Source organism: Rousettus aegyptiacus, unplaced genomic scaffold (assembly GCF_014176215.1).
Source record: "Rousettus aegyptiacus isolate mRouAeg1 unplaced genomic scaffold, mRouAeg1.p scaffold_m13_p_5, whole genome shotgun sequence".
NCBI classification, from domain to species: domain Eukaryota; kingdom Metazoa; phylum Chordata; class Mammalia; order Chiroptera; family Pteropodidae; genus Rousettus; species Rousettus aegyptiacus.
The window spans coordinates 90,764,234-90,785,734 of record NW_023416308.1 but is presented as its reverse complement, the minus strand read 5'-3'; the positions used below and the strand labels follow the sequence as shown (position 1 = coordinate 90,785,734).

Sequence of the window (21,501 nt, the reverse complement as noted above, 5' to 3'; positions counted from 1 at the left end):
CAGTATATTTGGCCATAGTCTGTTGCAATCAGATGCAACAATGTAAATTTAAAAAATTTTTGAAATAACCAACTTCCATAGACTTCTTAATAGAAAAAAAGTCTCTTTTAAATTTTCCTATTGTATGCATGTTCTAATTTAGGCTCAGTATTTCTAAATTTTAACAGAAGTAAACTTTCTCAAGTTTGAACGGCAAGAATTACGTAGGACAACCCAACCAATACAATTAAAAAATTGTTATAAAGGAATCATAGATATAGAATATCATCATATACCCTCCATTTCCAAAATTAAATATTCAACTCATTTAAACAATATGGGTACAAGGAAAATAAGTTGGCTTCTATGATTCAGTAACTTGAGAATTTAAGTTTTAAAAATGATACTCAATATCATTGGTGAAAGTAATAAGAACCAAAGTTTTAAGACATATTAGGACAGGTAGAAAACAATTATTTCAAAATCAATATCATGAAACCTGCTTGGTTCACAGTAAATAAAAAAATTACCAAAGAAATATATTATGCAAAACACTCAGAGGTACACTAATCTGTGAAATTACTAAACACTACAGAACCTTACGTCTTTCATTGTCAATGGCCTAAAACCCTGTATATTTGTCCCAAAACATGAAAATTATTTCGATAACTCTTCTTCTACTGTAAGTATTTGCAGAGCATTACCAATGCAGGCATTTATTACAGTGATAGATTAGAGCAACAAATAAGACCAAGTCCTTGTCCTCATAGACCTTACAATCTTGTAGGGGAGACGATGAATTAACAAACAGTATAAAATCATGTCAGGCAGTGGTGTTACAAAAAAAATAAATCAAATGCCAGAATAGAGGCTAGAACAGAGAAGAAGGGATACATCCTTTTAGAATTTTAGACAGATCTGCAAATATTTCTCTAATACATGTGAGCAGAGAATTGAATGAAGTAAAGAAGTTTATCATGCAAAGATCTAGAAGAAGTGCCTTCTAGCCTCAGAGGATATTCAATGCGAACTGGGTGAGAAAGAGTTGCTTGGAGGTGAGGTCAGGGTTAAGCAGGAGCCAAAACACATAGAGCCTTTAGATTTTATTCTAAGTAATGAAAGCCACTGCAAGAAAAATAGAACTAGAATTAACAATCTATTGTATTGTTAAATTATTATTGTACTTTTTTTCACTAGGTAATATATTCATATAAATATCAAAAGTTATTTCTTTTTTACCCTTCGAAATTTTTATACATATACAATGCAACACATTTTTCCTTCCTCTTTTTACACAAATGGAAGCATATCATACCCACTGTGCTATACACTGCTTCTTTTACTTAACAATATAGAGATCTTTTCATATCCATTTAAAGAACATTTCTCTTATGCAGCTTTTTAAGATTCCATATTATGGCTGTACCATAATCTACAGATCCAATTCTCCACTGATGGATATGTAGTTTTTGAAATTTTACTATGACAATTAATATTGTAAATAATCTCTTATCTAATCCCATTAACATGAATAAATCTACAGAAGTGAAAGCACTGTAAAAATGTGACAGAGAGTATATATTTCTAATACTGTTAGACATAACCAAATTATCCTCCACAGAACAATTCTACGCATGAAGACTACAACCAGCAATGTGTGAGTGCCAATTTCCTCATAGGCGAGATGAGCCGAGCCCATGGAACAGGTAATCAAACACTTGGATTTCTGTCAACCTAGCAAATACAAAGTGATATACTGGTCTAATTTTTATGTGCATTTCCATTATCACGAAGTCTAGTATCATTCTATATGTTAGAGCCATTATAGTTCTTTTTATATGTGCTATCTACTTATATCCTTTCTCCATTATTCCACTGAGGTCTTAGTCTTTTTCTAATCAAATTTTTCTTACAAAATCTTATCAAATAAGAGTTCTTTATAAATTAAGGGAATTAGACATCCATATTATGACTTGCAATGTTTTTCCTCAGCATATATTCTTGTCTTTTGATTCTGCTTACCGTGATTTTTGCTATGCAGAAATTCTTATTTATAGTCAAATTCAATCTTTTCTCTTATGGCTTCCAGATTTTTATTAGATTGACCGTCCCCATTTTCTATTTTCATCCTCATACATTTCCTTCTAGTATATTTATCATTTCATTAATAGTTTGTTTTGTTTATCATGATATACACTAAGGTATAGTTCCAACTTTATATCTATTCAGATGGCTAACCAATTTTTTCAACATGTTATTAAATAGCTCATTTCCCTCATTAATTTCATATATGGCTGCTATGGTCTGAATGTTTGTGTCTTCCCAAAATTCACGTTGAAATCCTAATGCCCAAGGCAATGGTATCGGAATCCTCTGAGGTGATCAGGTCATGAGGGCAGAGCCCTCATGAATGGGATTAGTGCCCTTATAAAAGAGGCTTCTGAGAGATCCCCTGCTTTCTTCTATCATGTGAGGACACAGCATGAAGGCATGTCTGTGAAACAGAATCAGCCAGTATCTTGACCTTGGACTCTCCAGCCTCCAGAACTGTGGGAAATAAAGCTGTTGTTCATAAGCCACTCAGTATATGGTATTTTTGTTACAGCAACCCAAATAGACTAAGACAAAGACCTTTAACAATCACTAAAATTTCTGCGTATACTATGTTCTACTTCTGAATTTTTATTCTGTTCCACTAATCTATAAATCATGTTCCAGTAATTATTCTAATTACGAGAGATTTACAGAATGTTTTAATCTTAATACCCAGTAAGGCTGGTTCAACCTCACTGCAAAATTTTTTCAGTGTTTCTCGATAATCTTGTATGTTTATTTTTCCATAAAAACAAGAGAATCAGCTTGTCCGGGCTTTTAAAAAAGTCTTAGCATTTTTATGGGGATTGAGTTAAAATTATAAATTAATTTAGGGAAAACAGACAATTTTATTTTGAGTTTCTCTATTTAAGAACATGGTATGACTTTCAATTTGTATAAATCATGTTATGTTTCTCAGAAGTTTTTAAAAATTTTCTTCATATAAGTCTCACACGTTATTAAGTTTGTTTCTCTGAAGTTTATCTTCTTCACTATTTACTATCGTAAGGAGTCCTTCGTTCCATTTTATCTTGAAAATAAATTGATCAGAATTGACTCCAGAAGAGAGAAAATCTAAATAGCCTGATTTCCATTGAAGAAATAAAGTTATCAAAAGGCTACTATTCCGTGTCAGTGATCATCTGCCCCCTCCAAGAAGGATGAGACTCTGATGGTTTGAAAGGAAAATCCAACTGTTCCTGCACATGTGGCCTGTCTGGGTGAGTCACCACATTTTAACATAACTTTACACACAGAAAGTTAAGAACTTTAAACATCATTAGAAATAAAAATACTTTTTAAAGTTATAAATAAAATGTATTAACCACAATAGCAAGAAAATACTACCATACAGAGCATGTACACTTATAGTATGGTTATAGCAACTCAATTAGAAATATTACATGACATAAAATAATAAACTGGAAAAATTAAACAACACAATAGTAAGTGATAAGTCCCCAGAAGCTTTCATTGAAAATAAGATATTTACAAAATTAAAAAATTAAAGGTTGGAGTAAAATTTAGAAGTTTGATAGCACAGTTCTTTGACAGTTCTTCCACACTCACGCACTGTTAGGGAAAGACAAGCTGGCAGCACTAAATCCATCCCGAGTATAACCTTTATGACCCGGGGTGTCCACTGCTAGAAATTTATCTTATTATTACACTCTCAAATATATAAAAAGATTATTAACTTTATATTTTTATATGCAGCATTGTTTCTAATATAAAAAATTAAAACAACTTATGGACATTCTTACATTGGATATATGACCCATTAAAAGAATGTTAAAAAGAATTATTTCTAAAAAAAGTTGCTGAGAAAAGCTAAGTACACAAGTATATGTATCATACACTCCAATTAGAGTACGTGTTCTTTTGTAAGACTATACATACAAACACATATAAAATTTATGTGTATATATACACATATTTTTACATGTATATAAGTATATGTATACATATATTAATCTTACTTAATCCTCATTTTGCAAATGAGGAAACTAAGCTTCAGAAAGGAAAAGTAACAGGTCCAAGATCACACAGCCAGTAATTTGTAAAGTTAGCATTCAAACATGTCAATCTGCTTCTAAAGCTTATGTTTAAATTATATTTTCAGTTGTGTATAAATTATTTATTACAGTTAGCTGAATCAGGTAATTGAGGACATAAACTAAAACGACAGAATCAAAGAGGTAGAAATGATAAAGAATAAACTAATATTTATAAAAAATGAAATTTGATTCACCTTTTCCAAAAAAAAAAAGAAAAAGGGAATTTTAGCTGTAGATAATAATCAAAAGCATAAAGAAGGCACCTAACTGTGAATTTCTTCAATAGACCAGAAATAGAAATTAATTATGAGTGGGTGATAATACGATTAAATGCCACCCAAAGTTAAATTAACTCTGAGAAACCATATGGTCTCCACAGGAACTTTGTGAACTGAAACAACATTAAGAAAGAATAAAAGAGGAGGCAGAAGGGAGGAAGAAACACATTTTTAATTATAAGCAACTTTTTGAAAAATTAATCTCTTCTATGTACTACATAATATAAAAAACTAATGTGATAATGAAGTTTGTCTGTCTAATGGAGATAAAAGCAAACAAAAGCAATGGTAATAAAACTTAGGAAAATGTTATTTCACATATTTTTAAAAGAATTATATTTAAATAATTTCATGAACATATTCTATCTTGACAACACAAAAATTATATGACCTATATATAAAAAAGTGTGAATTAAAATGTAAATAATGGATTCCACCCTAATTATTTACTCATTATATTTTAACATAATGGTGTTCAAAGTGGCATAGGATCAAGGGCACTAGACTAAGAGTAAAAAACCTCAGATTTGTTCACGTAATGGCTTTGTTTAGGGCTAGTCAATTACCTTTGTTGGTTTCAAGTTTTCTCATGTGTAAAATTGAGATAAATACTTGCCCTGCCTAGTTACAGGAATATTATATAGCAACAAAGAGACAACATGTTTGAAAGTAATCTATAAATTATCAAATGTTATTTAAATATATGGTAGTATATTTTGCAGCTATAGCATAATAAAGTATCTGAAATCATTTAAAAATATGAAAGCTCTAGATTAATATTAAGTACAGAAAATTTTACCCTGAATGTGCTTGAAGGAGTTAGAAATTGATACACATATTTTACATTACGGTATATTTTTGAGAAACTGTAAATGCCAAGCAAAACCAACCACACGCTGATAAATGAAAGCATCTTAGGCCAAGTACTAAGGTATACTCCTGACTTATTAATAAGCCCTTTTCTGACTTCATCGGATTGAATAATATCTTCAGTAAAAGTAGTAAGAGGAAGACAAAATTATTAAACATTATGTTCTCCAGGGTCATGTACTTTGTCTACAAATATATAACATTTATATGTAACAATGCGAATCTTCACTTCTTTAAAGTGACTTTTTTCTTCTTTCTTCTTGATTTAAACTGGCCTTAATACTCATTTCTTTCTTCATCCTTCCACCTTTGCACCGACTGCATGACCACTCCCTTAATCATTATGCCCTTAGGTCTTAGGAACAAAGCCTCAGGTTTGCTGACCACAGAAAGAGAGAGTCAGGCAAACTATAAAGATAATGACCTCGGTTGTGTTTCAGTTCCAGACCCATGAAGGTAAACCGGCCCTAGTGACCACATTCCTTTTTTAAATTTTAATTAGTTTCCAAGTATACAGTACATTGGTTAGACATTTATATAGTTTATAAAACAATTCCCTTAATTGCTCCTTCTCTCCTCTGGTTGACCACATCCCTTTGAAACCAGACAGAACACCATGACTGACATCAGGACTTGCCGCAATGATCAACTGCCTCTTATCCTAGAACTGACCAATGAGTAGAGCCCACGACCTCCAACTCCCTTAGCTACCAGAGTAAATGAGTTCTTCCCTATATAACCTATCCCCTAGAAGCAATCGGGAAACCAGTCTTTTGAGTGCTGGCTTACCTGTGTTTACTGGACTGGTGCCATTTCCTTAAATAAACTTTTAACTTTCTTTGCCGCAAACCTCTGCTTTTGTCTCATTTGGCTTTGATGCATGCAGGGAAAACAAAATGTCCCCCCATTTAGGTAACAATTACAATGTTTCTGTAATATGTTACAAATAAAAATGAGAAACAGAAATTAACTGTGTATGAAGTCTATAAACCCGGTAAGATGTGCTCCATATACACAGAAATAGTCATGATTACTTAATTTCTTAATGATTAATCTTATGATTACTAATACTTGTGCTTTTTCAGTATTTTCAGTATTCAGGAGCATACTGAAAGACTAACTTCTAACTCACTTTCACTTAAATTGTTAGGTTATGCATCTCAAAAAGTATTAAGAAAAGATGGTTCAAAGAAAGACAACGATGCTGCTTTTATAATAACAAAAATCATAAAATTTTAGAACCAGAGGGTTTAAAAAATATCATTTTACAGATGAGGCTCAGAGAGATTCACCACTTGTCTAAAATTATTATACAGCTGGTTCCTTAGAAACCAGGCAGGACTAATGATTCCCAGACCAATGCATACTTAATAATAAGGAAACATATTTCTTTTAAATATATTAAGGAAAAAATAAATAAAAATCTAAGCATAATCTAAATATAAATATAAAGCAAAATTTCTAATAGTAACTTATTTGCTTTACTGAAAACAAAATGTTTTTTTAGACACACATATTAAATAAAATTTTTCCAGCACCTGGGTGCAAATATAAAAACTAACTATAAAAAAATTCTTAGTCTCTTGCAATAACATAAAAAGTATACAAAAAAGCTAAGTACAAAGAACTAATAAATCCCAAGCTTTAAAAAATGAAAACATCTATTTGTCTGTAATGGGAATCAACAAAAACAAAGAGACACACACTATCATAAACCTTTTTTTTAGCTTTGGCTAAAAGGTATCAGAGCACCATATACATTTCACTGTGCAAATAAACTAAGTCACAAGTGAAATACTGCTCTAAGGAAACAGGTATGGACATGAAAAGCCAAACTATATTATACTCCAAACAATATAAAAGTCAGGAAAAGAGATTTTTCAAAATATAAAGGTTGTCAGTCACTGCTGCAATATCATGTAAAGCCCATGAAATAACCTGAGAAGTATTTTTTAAAATGGAGGTCAATACGGAATTATAAAAACTTGATATGTTATCAATATACATGTTATTGAAGTGAAAAGAGGGGGGAAATTCCCAAGCAGAGGTAAGTAAATGGCAGAGATGATAATATTCTTGACTAAATCAGTGGACTAACTTCCTATAAAGTGGAACAAACAGAGAACTTGAACTTTTAGAAGATAACTTTGTCAATGTAGAGATAAAGAGAAGAAAAAATGAAAAAAAAAATCACAAGGGAGGGAAAATAAATTACACAAATTTCAAACACACATACATAGTGTGAAAGACCACCTTTGAAATAACCTGAGGCAGTACTGACTGTAAAATATAAAATCTCTTGTAAAGGGATAAATGAGGTCTTAAAATAAAGCTTGTTAAATAAATTCTACCTTACAATATTTGTCCCTATTTATTATTAACTTCTTAGAATTATTTTTTAACTAATTAATACATTTGAAATTCCAAGGAACCACAGTAAATCAAAAATATGGTTTAAGCAATATTACTGGATAACCAAAGTTTAACTAAGCTATGTCATTGTAATGATTTCAGTTTAAAAAAAGAATATAGTGAATTATAGTACCATTCCAAATTTGTTATCGGTATTCTGTACCACAGCGCAGCATCACATGTCTTCCATGAAGTAAAGCCAGAGTACACTAAATCAACTGCTATCACAATGATGACCTAAGAGAGGATTTCTACTGCCAAGATCCATATGAAATGTACAATCCTATAGCCTGCGGTACTCACCTTGTCTTTGAAGATATGTGGATTTTGGTATATAAAATCACGGTAACTTTCTGTTCGTACTTTGTCCTAGGGTAAAAAGAGAAAATGTTGTGTTTACAGAATAGTCTGAACAAACAAAAATTTTTCAGGAAGATATTTCCTATTTTATCACATAGTATTTGTTTCCATAGTTACTTTTAGCCTGGAAAACCAAGCTTAATTTTGTTTTCCTAAAAGAAAACAATAGGGAACAGAAATAGTAACAACACACACAAAAAAGTTTAAGAACATCGCCCAAAGTCAAATGAAATCTAAGTCAAATGAAATAAAATGTACACATTTGATCTTGACATGCATTATCATTTTAAGATTTTGACTGATAATTAAAGCTAATAGAAGAGGAACATGACATTTTGCCCCTTTAAATAGGTCCTGGAATCTAGACTCTCTGTATTAGAGCTGTGTTAAAGTATCAGAGGGAAAAAAATAGATAAATGTAAAAGTCATAGTTACATATGAAAAATGAAGCTAAACTGAGTATGGGTTTTCTAAGAAAGTCATTTGTCAGCACCTATCTGTTTTGTTTCTAGAGATGTCTGTTGTAGGAGATGATGTTTAAATGCCTATAAGCTTAAAAGTAAATCAATTGAGCCCTGCAGCCCATGTTATGAGACTTCTACAATCTGGAGTCTCATGTGACCTGTGACCAAGGCAGGAACTAATGTTAAGATTCATGTTGGTTCATCAACAGAATTGACGCCCTTTCAAATGATCTCAGCTGAGACGCACATGGGCAGTATATTAACTGGTAGAGGGTCCTGTTGCCAAGTGAGCAAAATGGTATAATAAAAACATCTTAGACTGAGAATTCTACTTTTGGGTTTCACACAGGTAAAGCAAAGTACTTACACCAAATGCTACAATATAAAATTTATACAATCCGCAACCCCAACAAAACACATTTATACCAATATTGGGATTTAAAATATACATATAAAGGAGTCTTCAAAGACAAACTGTTTTATTTAAATACTAGATTTAAAAAGGGAGAATTCCATAATTTATTCCATGCTTTCTGACAGAATTATTTCAAATGGTTTTACAAACAAAATTTTAAATCAGGCTTATTAAATCTTTCCCTAAAAGGTTTTAAGAATTACTAAAAAAAAAACCCTTAAAAACCTAACTTTTATGTAACTTTACATATTATTAACTAATTTTAAAATTGTCTTTAAAAAAAAAACCACACAGCATTTCATACACCTTTACCTTTTTTATACTCTTCTTACACTATAACCAGTGATTTTTGCTGACACAATGAAACCAACATGGGGTAAGCATCAGTCAGGAAGCTCTCACCAACCACACCGCATCACCACTGCTCCAACCTAATCACAAGCAACCCAACTTCCATCCTAAGTTCATGCACTACTGATCGGCTCAGCTACAATCCTTCATCGGGGCTCTTTCTATATATCCATCTGCTTAGTTCAGATGCTCACCCTGGTGCAATGAAATTCAATGTATCCCAAACACAGTGCCTTGGACAAAGCAGAGCTTCAACTTAATAAATGAATTTTTGTAAGAGAAAAACCACTAAACATGAAAATGCAAGCTAACAGAAGACTAGCTCTCAAAATTATTTCTAAAAATTTGTTCTAAAGAAAGACTAGCACTTCAATACAAAATAAGGTAATAAACAGACAAAAAAAAAATTATCCATTGCACCAATCTATTAAAACTAAGAAACACAAAAGAATAAAATTAGAGCTCCAATACTAAAATGCAAGATAATCTTTTAAGACTAGTAAGGTTATCATGGAATTATTTCTATGAATATAAAATATAAGAATGAGACTAAAGACAACAGAAAAGTTACATACTGTAAATTTTATATAAGTAACAGTATGTGTTCAATGTATATGAAAGTGAACAAAATGCATGAATCAGCTACAAATATACTGAAGAGAATGTAATAAATAAAAATTATTTAATGGCACTATGATCTGTGATAACTGATCACCAAGATGAAAAACGTTTTGCAAAAAAAAAAAAGTGACACATCTCAGATTTATAAGATTAATCAACAATAAATCTTTGGAAAAATAAAATGGTAAAGGATTTCAAAAATTCATGTATTCTATCCCTCTATCAACTGTATATCTGGAATTCAAAAAAATTATCTTCTTCTTAATATCAGGAAATAAGATCACAAACTACCTTTATTTATAATTATAATCCAAACATATAGCAAAATAGTATCATTAAACTATTGGAAACTAACAAATCCAAATAACATTCCTGTAAAAGCAAGGCCAATTCTAAGCAATACAATAAGTCCTGTATATATGGTTTCACAACTTAAATTATTTATAAAGATCATGTGAGATTCTGGAAGTAGCACAACCTTAAAAAGATGATGTGTGCTAAGAACTGTTTTGATATAAGAAATATTGCTTATTAAAAGGCACATTACATTCATCCACAGTACATAGTTTAGCAAAATATAAAATGGATAAATAGCACTTTTTGAATGGAATATATCCATATTTCTTATGAATATTTAATCAAGTCACCTCCAAGGAATGGTAATCACATTATATAACAGCTAAAGAGAACTAAGGCATGAATAATTATATTAATTAATAAGGATTTTTAAAGTGATTATCTAAAAGGGAAAAGAAAGCACTGAAATTCAAACTGGAACTTCTTAAATCCATACGTACAGCAAAAGGAATTAAAAATATATGATCAGGTATGAAGATCCTTTAGTTATTAATATATAGCTACAAGTGTCCAGGACAGAAACTTAGAAATAAGTACTCAAACTGGATCTCCCTGATGACCGTACTGAGGATACGCACATGTACTATCTACTGGGAGTCTCAACCTTATCTATTTGAAAAAAGCAACACAATTTCCATACCAAAGGCATTAAAGGTTCATGACATTTAAGCTGATGGAATAATTTAAACGGACAAACATGGCTTAGACGAAGTCCTTTAAACAAAATGTTCTAGACACAATAAAATTAATTTTAACAAAGAAAATGGAGTAAGTCAATTTCTTTTAAACAAATTCATTCTGGACTTAAAATAATTTATTACTTATAATAAGCTAACAGTTATTTGTAATACTATGCCATTACCCAAGTGACAACAAAAAGCACAACCATGACATATCATTTGTAAAGAAATGACATGGCATTGCTTTAAAAGACCTCAAGTAAATACAATTACTATTAATCAGCAAACCTCCACTCTTTGGTCCTGCAAAACTAAATGAATGAAATATACATGTTATTAAATACCCCTGTTATTTTAAACACATGTTTCAGGGAACATAGTCTTAGGGCTTCTATAAGATAAAACAATCTTCTGAGGAAGAATTTGGGAAGGAATATTTTGTTGTTGGTTTTAAGAAAAGATCGTGGCATCTAAAATTCAGAAATATACATTTAAAATGTTCAATAATTTTTACATTCCAACATTTGTTTTACTCTAATTTGTTTTACAGAATTAAAAAATTATATCTTGCTATTTTACAATCTATACCTGATAAAATATATAACTACCTATACATGATATTTTACAATGTATACAATCTATAAAATATAAGAAATCTACTTACATTTTACATGGACATTACTGTTATAAAAATTAAAACTGACCAAACTTAAATATCTGATTTGACTGATTTAGAAAATTCTATATATCAATGATTTCAAATATAAAAGTTTGCCATAACGACTGTGAGAATTACTTATAATTAAACTTTGTACCAAAGTATTATTATTAGCCCAAACTGGCTAGTATTGCTATTTAAAACACGAAAGTTAACAACAATTTCCTTTGTACATTATAAGATGTAAAATGTATTTGTTCCTATTTAACGGCTGCTCCTGAGAAGACTAAAATGTTCAGCAGTTGTCCTTTCTAATGTTCCATTTAAAGCAAAAGTAATTTCATAATAAACATTAATAATACTTGTAAGTAGAATTTACAACAACTTTGGTGCTTCTATAATCTTTTCGACCCAAGATGAGCTATCAAGCACCAAAGAGATTTAAAAAGTAGCTCTTAAAAAAAAGCAGTCTTCCTACAGCATATGTATTAAAAACCTGTTTTATTATATTTTTCCTTTAGTATGAATTTGGTGCATTTGTTCTCTTTTCTAACCTTTAGCATTTCTTCATGTATCCCATAATGCCCGTATGAGCTGAAATAAACACCATCCTCATCCTCCTGGAGGTCTGCAATGGCAGTAGATGACGAGCAGGTTCTGACATCTGCGTTCATCACAAAATCCTGAGCAAATTGTCTGTAATCAATTTGAAATACGCCCTTGAGAGAGGTTTATTGGACCATGAGAAAAGGAAAGACTAGAAGTTGAGAAAGAGGAAGGAGGAGGGAATGGAATGTGATGAGCCTTTTAAATCACATCCTATCTTAAGCAACTGAAAGCTCCCCCTGCTGGATCTTAAGCAATGGCATATTCAAATCCAGTTGTAAGCATTCCTTCCACAAAACACAAGCGCAGACAATTATGGATTATAGGTGTTTATCTTTCACCTGAATAAAATAAGCACATTATCTTTATTCATATTTATTTCTCATATTCTGAAATCTTATTTTAGTAGCTGAATCAATGAGTAATATATTTCAACACTATTAAAATTCTTTAAAACCTTATTATCTCATAGAAGAATTATATGGGCAGAAAATGGACCCAAACTGAGAATTATTTACATACACCAACACCATCCATTCCAGATCTACAACTTAGTTCTCTCTCTGATCATAACATATTAAGATGGCAGGTAAGTGGATAAAACAAGGGTGGCCAAGAATTGATCATTTTTAAAGCTGAGAGATAGGGACATAGTAGTTAGAGTATTCTCCATACTTATATATATTTTGGAAACTTTTAGCAGTATATTTAATCTATAAGGTATGCATAGGGGAGAAGTGCAAAGAGGCAGACAGTAGAGTTGTTGGTGTTTCTAGGTTACCCAACATAAAATACCAGAAACAGGGAAGGGAAACTAATCAGCTATACTGTCCTTCCTGCTAAACATTCCCGCAAACCATCAAACCGTGAGTATTCAGGCAACAGCAACCAACTTACAAATCCCACAAATGAAGCAGAACCTCAGGCCCTGTCCCAAACCTCCTGAATCAGAAGGTACTGTTTAACAAGATCCCCAGGTGATTTATATGCACATTCAATTCTAAGAAGGACTAGGCCAGGAGAAGGCTAATTTACTCACTGGAGAAAGCCATCCTATGTAACTGGTTTTCTGATTAAATACAGTATCATAACTACATTTTGATTCTTTAAAAAGAAAAACTGCAATCCTGTATTTCCCCTCCAATTAAAAAATATTAACCCCTCCCTCTTAAAAGCCTAAAATGAGGAACAGTAAAATGGAGAAATCTATTAGAAACAGGGTAATTCAAAGGAAGGCAGTATCAAAGCACAAAAACACTTAAGAGGACACTACCCAGCATGATTATCATTAGTATAAGAATAATTAAAAAGAAGTATATAAAAATAGGTAAAACTACAGCATTTAACATTAATCAATTATATCTACAATGTATAAAAATGTTGCATATCTTTAATATTACTAAAATTAAGTATCTACATTATACTTTCCAGTATATGACATGTTTTCCCATAGTCTATCTTAGTTATTAGTTGTATGATTTTGGGGTCTAAACAATTAATTTTCTATAAGGTTGATAAATTACTTCATTCTTTGCAGATCTTCACGTGCTCTCGCTAATGCAGCTTCAGCAGACAGCGCCCTGGCTTCCATGTGTTTCAGTTTTTCAACAACAGAGGTATTTTCAGTAAGTCCATTGGGGTATGAAAATGGAACTGACACCGGTTCATAAAGATCTTCTACATCTAAAGAAATAAATGGAAATTATTATCAGGTCATCTTATAATAATGAAGCACATATAAATATGTTAGGAATAAATACATAAAATATATAGTAAGTGCCCATTATGCAGCCAACTGAAAAAAAATAATAAAGGTACTTTAAATTAATAAATGATATCCAAATTGTTTTAATTTAAATATAAAGAGCATGTTGTTAGTCTTAAGTTTTTCATTAGTTGACCAAATTGAACACTTATATAAGTATCAATTATACTAAATCAAACCCAGGAAGAAACAAGAAGTAGAAAGAAAAAAACCCTAATATTTACTGATTACCAAGTATCTTTCAAGCACATACATCTCATTTCCTCAAATAAAACCTTAGAATGTAAGTATTTATTCCTATTTTAAAGCATGGGGAGAATAAGTTTTAGAGTAATTAAGTGAGCAGCCCCAAACCATATGGCTGTTAAATGAAAGAACTAAGAAGCAAACTTATGCCTGCCATAATCACTCAGTTGTGGAGGTGTCTGCTGGACTTCCCTACTGAAAAGTTAACATCTCCTTTGTAGTTAATAAATTTCTTGGGGGGGGGGGTGATACTTTGAACTATGCAAATCCTGTTCTGACTTAAACTTTTGTCCACTAGTGCTACTCAAAACTGTCAAGATCATCAAAAACAAATAAAGCCTGAGAAACTTCATAGCCAAGAGGGGATTAAAGAGATAGGACAACTAAATGTACTGGGGTATCCTAGATGAGATCTTGGAACAGAAAAGGGACAGTAGAAAAGAACTAATGAAATCTGAGTGAATAAAATGGAGTTTACTATTTTTTTTTAAAGTATGATATAATATTTGAAATATATTCCACAAAAGATACGTTCATCTCACCAAATTGAAGTAAAAGGTCATCTTCTAGTACTGGCTTCAAATACTCTTCTTTCTCCCAAGGCACTGGGTTGTATATGGAATTCATATATTCAACTGTAGGATTCTGGATGTAAAATTAATTGCATATTTTTTCATTGCATATAGTCACAAAATTCCCCTAGCAAAAACTAGAAAAATTGAACAAAAGAAAAGTCTAAAAAAGTCTAAATCTCTATTTAAGAAGTCTTTGTTCACCTGTCATTGCTTAATCAATGGTTTCAATGCATAGTTTTATATTGCGTGGATCTGGAGGAAGTGGCGATACAAATATTCATTTGAATGGAACAGAAAAAAGAACAAAGTATTTGAAAAATAAAAAAGAGAGCAACCACAGTACTTGATATCACTAGAAATTATTTCTGATTTTACAGAAACACTATCAGTATTTCTTTTTATCTGACTCTGAATTACTTTTTCACATAACGTAGATTCACCTCTTAGATGCAGTTAAAAACAACACTAATTAAGCATGGTAAGTATCCATTGACCTGGTACTGTATGTTGTGGCAGTTTCTAAAATCCATGATTCCTCCAACATGATGACTACCAAATTTAAAACACTTCTCTACATAGTAGTTGCTCTTTGAAAAATCAGGACATTGATAGTCACCATAGAAAGTGTTATTTCAGTTTCTAGATAAGATTGTAAATTAACTACCAACTTACCTTAAGTCTAATAAAATTTATTAGTTTAATATATCCATAGAATTCAAGTCCTAAAAGAAGAAAAACAGAAAATGCAACTATTTTAAAATAATGAGCTCTTTAATTGACCTGCTCTATAGAGGCTTCTCTGGTTAGACAATAAAATATTTCTGTCCTCTAAACTACAACTTATAATATTTTGAATTCCTTTCTAAGAATTAAACATAACTTTGATACTTCTGAATACTTTGAGACAGAAGCATAGATAACTGCTTTTATAATGTTTTCCTTGCACTTCTAAAAACTGGGAAATTAATTTTTAGAATTCTACTCATTTCTAAGAATAATATAAATGAGGAAAATTAGGTTGTTGATTTTATCAAGTATTGCGCAGTTGATATTGGAACTGAAAGTTTCTAAATTCCTAATTTTTATGGTGCCTACCAAATTATAATTTTGCCAGGATATGGAGTATACAAAGTATACTTGCTTTACCATTAAGTTAAATGAAATGAAGCAAATTGGAAACCAATGAGGCTTGTTATCTGGTTCTAATATTTTTTCAGAAACGAAGCAGCATTTTAAACAGGGAAAGCAATAGCATATTCAACCAACTGTTTGTCCTGAGAAATGATGGAACATAAAAGCATACAAATGTTTTATATGCATATAGTATACAAAAACCCATATTTAATAAGTAAAAAAATACAAAGTATGATTCCAATTTGGTTTTAAAATGCGCATTAAAAACGTTAAAAAAAAACAATGAGGCTAAGTCTTATGAAACTAGTTGCACTTGAATTAAGATTTATAAGCATATATGTTTATCTAATGTTTTCCTAGTTGTTAGTAAATACAGAGGACAAAAACAAATTCTGTATTTAGCTAATTTTAGTGGAATAGTGTAGGTCTTCTATATCCATTTAAAGAAGTAGAAGTCTTTAATTGTTAAGTATGTTAAAATACATGTTTTAAAAGAATCATCTAAATATGTTGCTTCCCATTTTATCAGTCCTTTTCCCATACCCTCTTACCAAACTCCTTATAACTCAACTTTGTATGCCTGCCTTGAAGTTCGAGTTATGCTTTGATCTGGTTAGCTGTCTTTTTTCACGACCCACCTCCTTTTCCAAATGCTCTCTTAATTCTAATATATTCTCTTGTTCTCCCTAATTCTAACACGATAAAAATGCAATCATATGCCAAAGTTTTTCCTTTTTAGTTGTGAAGCCAATATAAGCTTAAATATAGTGAATATTACCTAAGAGAATGACTTATAATTAATCTTTCCTCAAAGGCCACTTGTCAAAAAAATTTCATTTTCATGATAGGTTGTTGCTATGTATTTCACTATATTGGATTTGTTTTTAAAGGGGAAGTTCTGAAAAAATATAAAGTTTAAACTTCAATTTCACAACTAAAATTTTCTTTATTCTAAAAAATACTCACCATGTTTGTGGACCATGTTATCAATATTAAATTGATGCTGAGACTTACAGTGTGAAAATGTTTCTTCAGCAGATGTAAATAACCTGAAAAATCAAGAAAGAGCTTCATGGAAAAGTCCCTACGACACCTAAATATTGATTTCATGTTAAATATACACTCCCTCACCCTGCTGGTGTCTAGTTTTATTTCTAATTAAGAGAAAACCAACATACCTGTATATGTCAGGAACTCAGAACTTCTAACGGGAATTAGCACTTCTGAGTCCCATTTTACACCTAAAACAAACTAACTACTCATTAAATATCAAAGTTAATTTATTTGCCAATTAATAGCACTGAATTTATCAAAAGGCTTTTAAGAAAAAGAACTCCTTTTGTTTAAGATATGAAAATTCCCTACATGAGATTCTTTTCTCCTCTGAGTGTCAATTCTGCTTTTGGAGGCTTTGAACTGCCAAAGCTCAAACTGCTTTTAGAAATAAAGCATAAAATGTAATTGTACAGCTGGCATATTTCCAAAGTGCCATGTTTTCTACAGTGATCCTGTAGTGTTCCCAAAATACTTGCATTAGAGACACAGTGAGGACTAAGCCTCTTTATACGACCTGCAAGACTGAAGGACAGGTAAGATTACGTAGCAGAGAAGCTGCACACCTTTTATATGCCTCACACATATGCAGCAGTTTTCAACAAATGTTTACCAAGATAGGTTATTTCTGCAGTATTTCTGCAGCCTATCACAAAAAAGTACATCCTTGACACTCAGTAAATTTTGACGACAGAAGTATACGTATACATTCTATACCCACCCAAAAAAGACCAAGAGGGAACAATGACGAATTAAGAGGAGCTAACGCAGATCAGCATCAAGCCCAGATTTAAGGGAAACTAGAAAGTGTTTATTAAAGTAACACTGGCCAATGCCAACCAGGCCTCTTCCATGCCCACTTTGCCCAGGATAGCAGCCAAAGACAACGCTTGAGATGAAGAGGCAGCATTTTAAGTAGAAATAATGTGAATTTGGATATAACTTGAACAAGATATTGATATTGCAGCCTCTTTTTCCCTAAGTGAAAAGGCATCAATTACTTCATCAACAGGTGGGGAGCTCCTACCAAGAAAGATGATTCTTTAAATGGTTCAAATGGTAGTATTACACCTGAGAAGCTCTCTACTTGTCAAAGAATTAAAGAATGGTGAAGCTGGAAGAGTCCTGAGGAATTATCTAGTTTAGTGACTCCCAAATTGTTATCCATTAGAATCATTTGGGATAGTGTGCTTATAAAAATGAGATTCCTAGTTCTCAACCCTCATTTAGGACTGAGGTGCAGAGTTTGGCATCTCTATTTTTTTTTTTTTTTTTGGTTTCAGATGACAAAGATGCACAACCAGATTTGAGAACCACAGGTCCAGTCCAAAACTCTATTATTTTACACATGGGGAAACTGAGGACTATAGACGACAACCTGGTTTCCAGTCCAAGGCTCCTCCCTCTATACCGTCGCGGGTCCTCCCTTCTCAACAAACCCTCCAAAGCACTGGTTCAGGAATGAAAAGGTGGGCCACTCCGGTTCCACTCCAGATGAGCAGACCACACAGATCAACAAGGCCCGGGCACCTTTGGGCTGAAGCCTTGGCGCTTAGGTGGACCAACCTGTCACAAAACAGGCAGGGGGTCTGCTGCTTGTGGTGGGGAAGGTCAGCATCGTTCTCATCCTCCCAGGCGGCCTCGTCACCGCTGTCTGACAGTTCTGGCAGATCCTCCTCATCCTCCAAAGCGCCCCGGCCGCCTAGCACACGCAAGAGATCAGATTTGCTTCGGATGCCAGTGCGAACCAGGCGCACGAAGAGCAGGGAGAAAGCTCTCTCGCGGGTGAGCGCTCCCCCGCAGCTCGCGTCAGCACCTCCCCCACCCTCCCTGTAAGGCCCCACCGCCCCAGCTCTCCGTCCCTGAGGGCGTAGGGGGAGGAAAGGGTCCTTCTCCGGCCCCACTGCAGCGCGGTTTGAGAGCTGGGCGAGCTGGGTGGGTGCTGAACGGTTGGGGATACCCACCAGTAGCGCCCGACGCTAACGAGCACATGGCCATAGTCCCCCAGGAGCCCAGAGCGCTGGGGGCGGGGACCAGATTGAGCAGCGCGCGCGCAGGCGCCGCAGAAATCTCGGAGGCCGGGACCTCGGGAGCGAGCGTGAGCGCGAGCGCGAGCTCGAGCTCGAGCTCGAGCTCGAGGCAGGGCCAGGGTTTGGGAAACTTCGTGGATGCCTAGGACCGCGAGAAGGCGCGCGGTGACTTGCGAGCGCTTCCGGCTTCGAGAGCGCGGTGTTGGTCACGTGAGCCGGGGTGGGCGGGGCGAGGGTTGACGCATTGCGGGGGTAGAAAGGGTTGAAACGAGTGCCGAACCCCGCAGGCTTTGACGTGAATTTCGTTTACTCTTCGGGCTGTGGCAGGATTTAGCCTGAGGTCCTAGCCCTCAGCCCTGAGCTTGGAGGCGGAGATGCCACATCGCTTTTGCAGTAGGCACTACGCCCTCTGTGCGTCCCTCATTCGAGGGATGAGTGATAGGTGGAGCCGAGCCCGGGCCGCGGCGCCCTCTGGTGGCGGAGGAGGCCGAACGTAGGCAAGAGCCTGGGGCTCAATTCTGGTTCCTGTGCTCCGTAATCCCAGTGGGGTGGTGCTGTGGAAGAGGAAAATGCAGGAGCCGTTGTGGTCTTGGGGCCAAAGCCTTTTGAGGTGTTTTAAAAACTTTAATCTTTAAAGTCCAGTGGTCAGTTTGAATCCTACTTCTGTCACTTTAACTTCATGATCTTGAGCAAGTTACCTGACCTGCCTCCCATTTCCTCAACAACAAAGTGGGGATAATGACTGAACTAATCGCAGGGCTATTGTAGGATAGAATGAGTTGATACATGTAGAGTGCTTAGACTTAACTTTATCCTCAACAATGGGAAGCAGCTGACCTGTTTGGTTAAGCAAGGGAGTGATATTGTCAAATGTTGAGAAAGAAACATTCCGGGGGCAGTGTAAGAACACAAAAGTTCCCATGCTTCCTGTCTTCCCTTCCAACTATTCAAACCATTGCTTTGTTATGTGGAAGCAGGCAGCAGTAATTTCAGTAGATAATTTCCCTAACTCTAATCCCAGAGCTAGCCCATCTCCTGGCAATAAAATAAAATAAAATTGACTACCAAGGCCCACCAGGCTCTACATAATCCTGCCTAATGTCCCACCTCAACTTAACTCGTCACCCTGGCCCTCCCCGCTCCCCCCCAAAGACTTTTATTTCGACTCATCATTTTCCCACCTTGAGGCCTTTGCTAAAAATGCTCTACAAGTGGGTAGGTACTTTTTGTTTCAGCCAGAAAGTTCCTTAGACCACCATTTCTAAAGTAGGTTCCACTGTCATTCCAGCAGCCCCCGTTAGTTTCTTTCTTAGCACCTACCATTTGTTTTTGTTTTGCTTTGTTTTGTTTTGTTTTATTTGGTCTTACCTATAACATTGTGCTATGTGGGTAAGGGCCATGTCTCTTTCTGGCACATAATACATGGCCTAACTCATAATAGGTAATCAATAAATTATGCCTTGTATTATTACTAAACTCTTCTCAGTGTAGTCTTCTCTCTTATCTGTAAACTTCAAGAGGACAGAATCTATCGGCTATTAGATTTGAAGCCCCCTTACATTGTAGGACACTGCCAGAATATCTGCTGGCTCTTCTGGGTTAGACTTACTGTTTACTGACGTATCCCCACTGCCTATGTGCCCAGAGGCTCCTAGGAGGTATTTAATAAGCTGAATGAATGAATTCAAGGCTTTTCATTAGCTGGGCCTATCCAACATTTTTCTTCATCCTTCCAAAATAAACTCTCTTCTCCCTGTCTATAACATTTGAAAGGAAACCTGCTAACTCCCTTACTGACACCCAATCATTCAATGTTAACAGTAAAAGAAAAAATGTAAATAAATACCCAGATGATTGGGCCAGAATCTTACTCCTTGAAGTTTGTCTCACTACAGCACCGGACTTGGGAGGGAGTTGCTTTTTTCTCTGCTCTAAAGATGAACACAGACCCTCTCCCATCATCCCATTCACTACTGAGACCAAAATGGAATGTTCCACAAGACCTGACAGGTTTGTGCATAAGGAAAGAACATACAGAGACTTGCTTAAAATTGGCCATTGGGTTTATCTGCTTTTAGAGGCCACAGGCCTCAGGATAGCCTCATGGGATCCCTTTACTTCAGGCCTCACTTCTTGGAGCCCATGCTTCTTATCACCTAAACACACAGGCTCTTCAGAGTCAAGTCCCAAAAGAACCCTACCTGGCAGGAGGAAGATGTTCCATCTCCTTCCGAAAGCCCACTGGCCTGTATCCTCCAGTGTCCTTGGAAACTTGAAATGTACTTGGCGTACTGTAGACCCTGTAAAAATTAACTGAATCACCCAAATCACTGTACTTCTCCCAGCACCAAAGTTAAGTTTCACCACCATCCTTTGTTCAATGATGGAAATTATTATCATTTTTTGTATTTATTTATTTTATAGGCGAGGCAACCCTTGTTTGACTTACAGATTGCAAGGACCTTGTCAGCTTACAATCCTTTATTTTAGTTTATT

The 21,501-nt window shown here is 34.3% G+C and overlaps 1 protein-coding gene across 1 annotated transcript in view; it reads right to left on the bottom strand.

The window, feature by feature from the left end:
* Window positions 1–19,075, bottom strand: part of PRMT3 (protein arginine methyltransferase 3) — a 104,101-nt gene extending 85,026 nt beyond the window's left edge. The window contains exons 1-8 of the mRNA XM_016138471.2: window positions 18,940–19,075; window positions 18,542–18,677; window positions 16,889–16,971; window positions 15,461–15,510; window positions 14,756–14,858; window positions 13,726–13,885; window positions 12,151–12,292; window positions 7,994–8,059 (exon numbers count right to left, since the gene is read on the bottom strand). Coding sequence (XP_015993957.1) covers window positions 7,994–8,059; window positions 12,151–12,292; window positions 13,726–13,885; window positions 14,756–14,858; window positions 15,461–15,510; window positions 16,889–16,971; window positions 18,542–18,677; window positions 18,940–18,973 — 774 coding nt within the window. The 5' untranslated portion in view covers window positions 18,974–19,075. The remainder of the gene's footprint in view (window positions 1–7,993; window positions 8,060–12,150; window positions 12,293–13,725; window positions 13,886–14,755; window positions 14,859–15,460; window positions 15,511–16,888; window positions 16,972–18,541; window positions 18,678–18,939) is intronic.
* Between the last annotated feature and the right edge of the window lie 2,426 nt (window positions 19,076–21,501).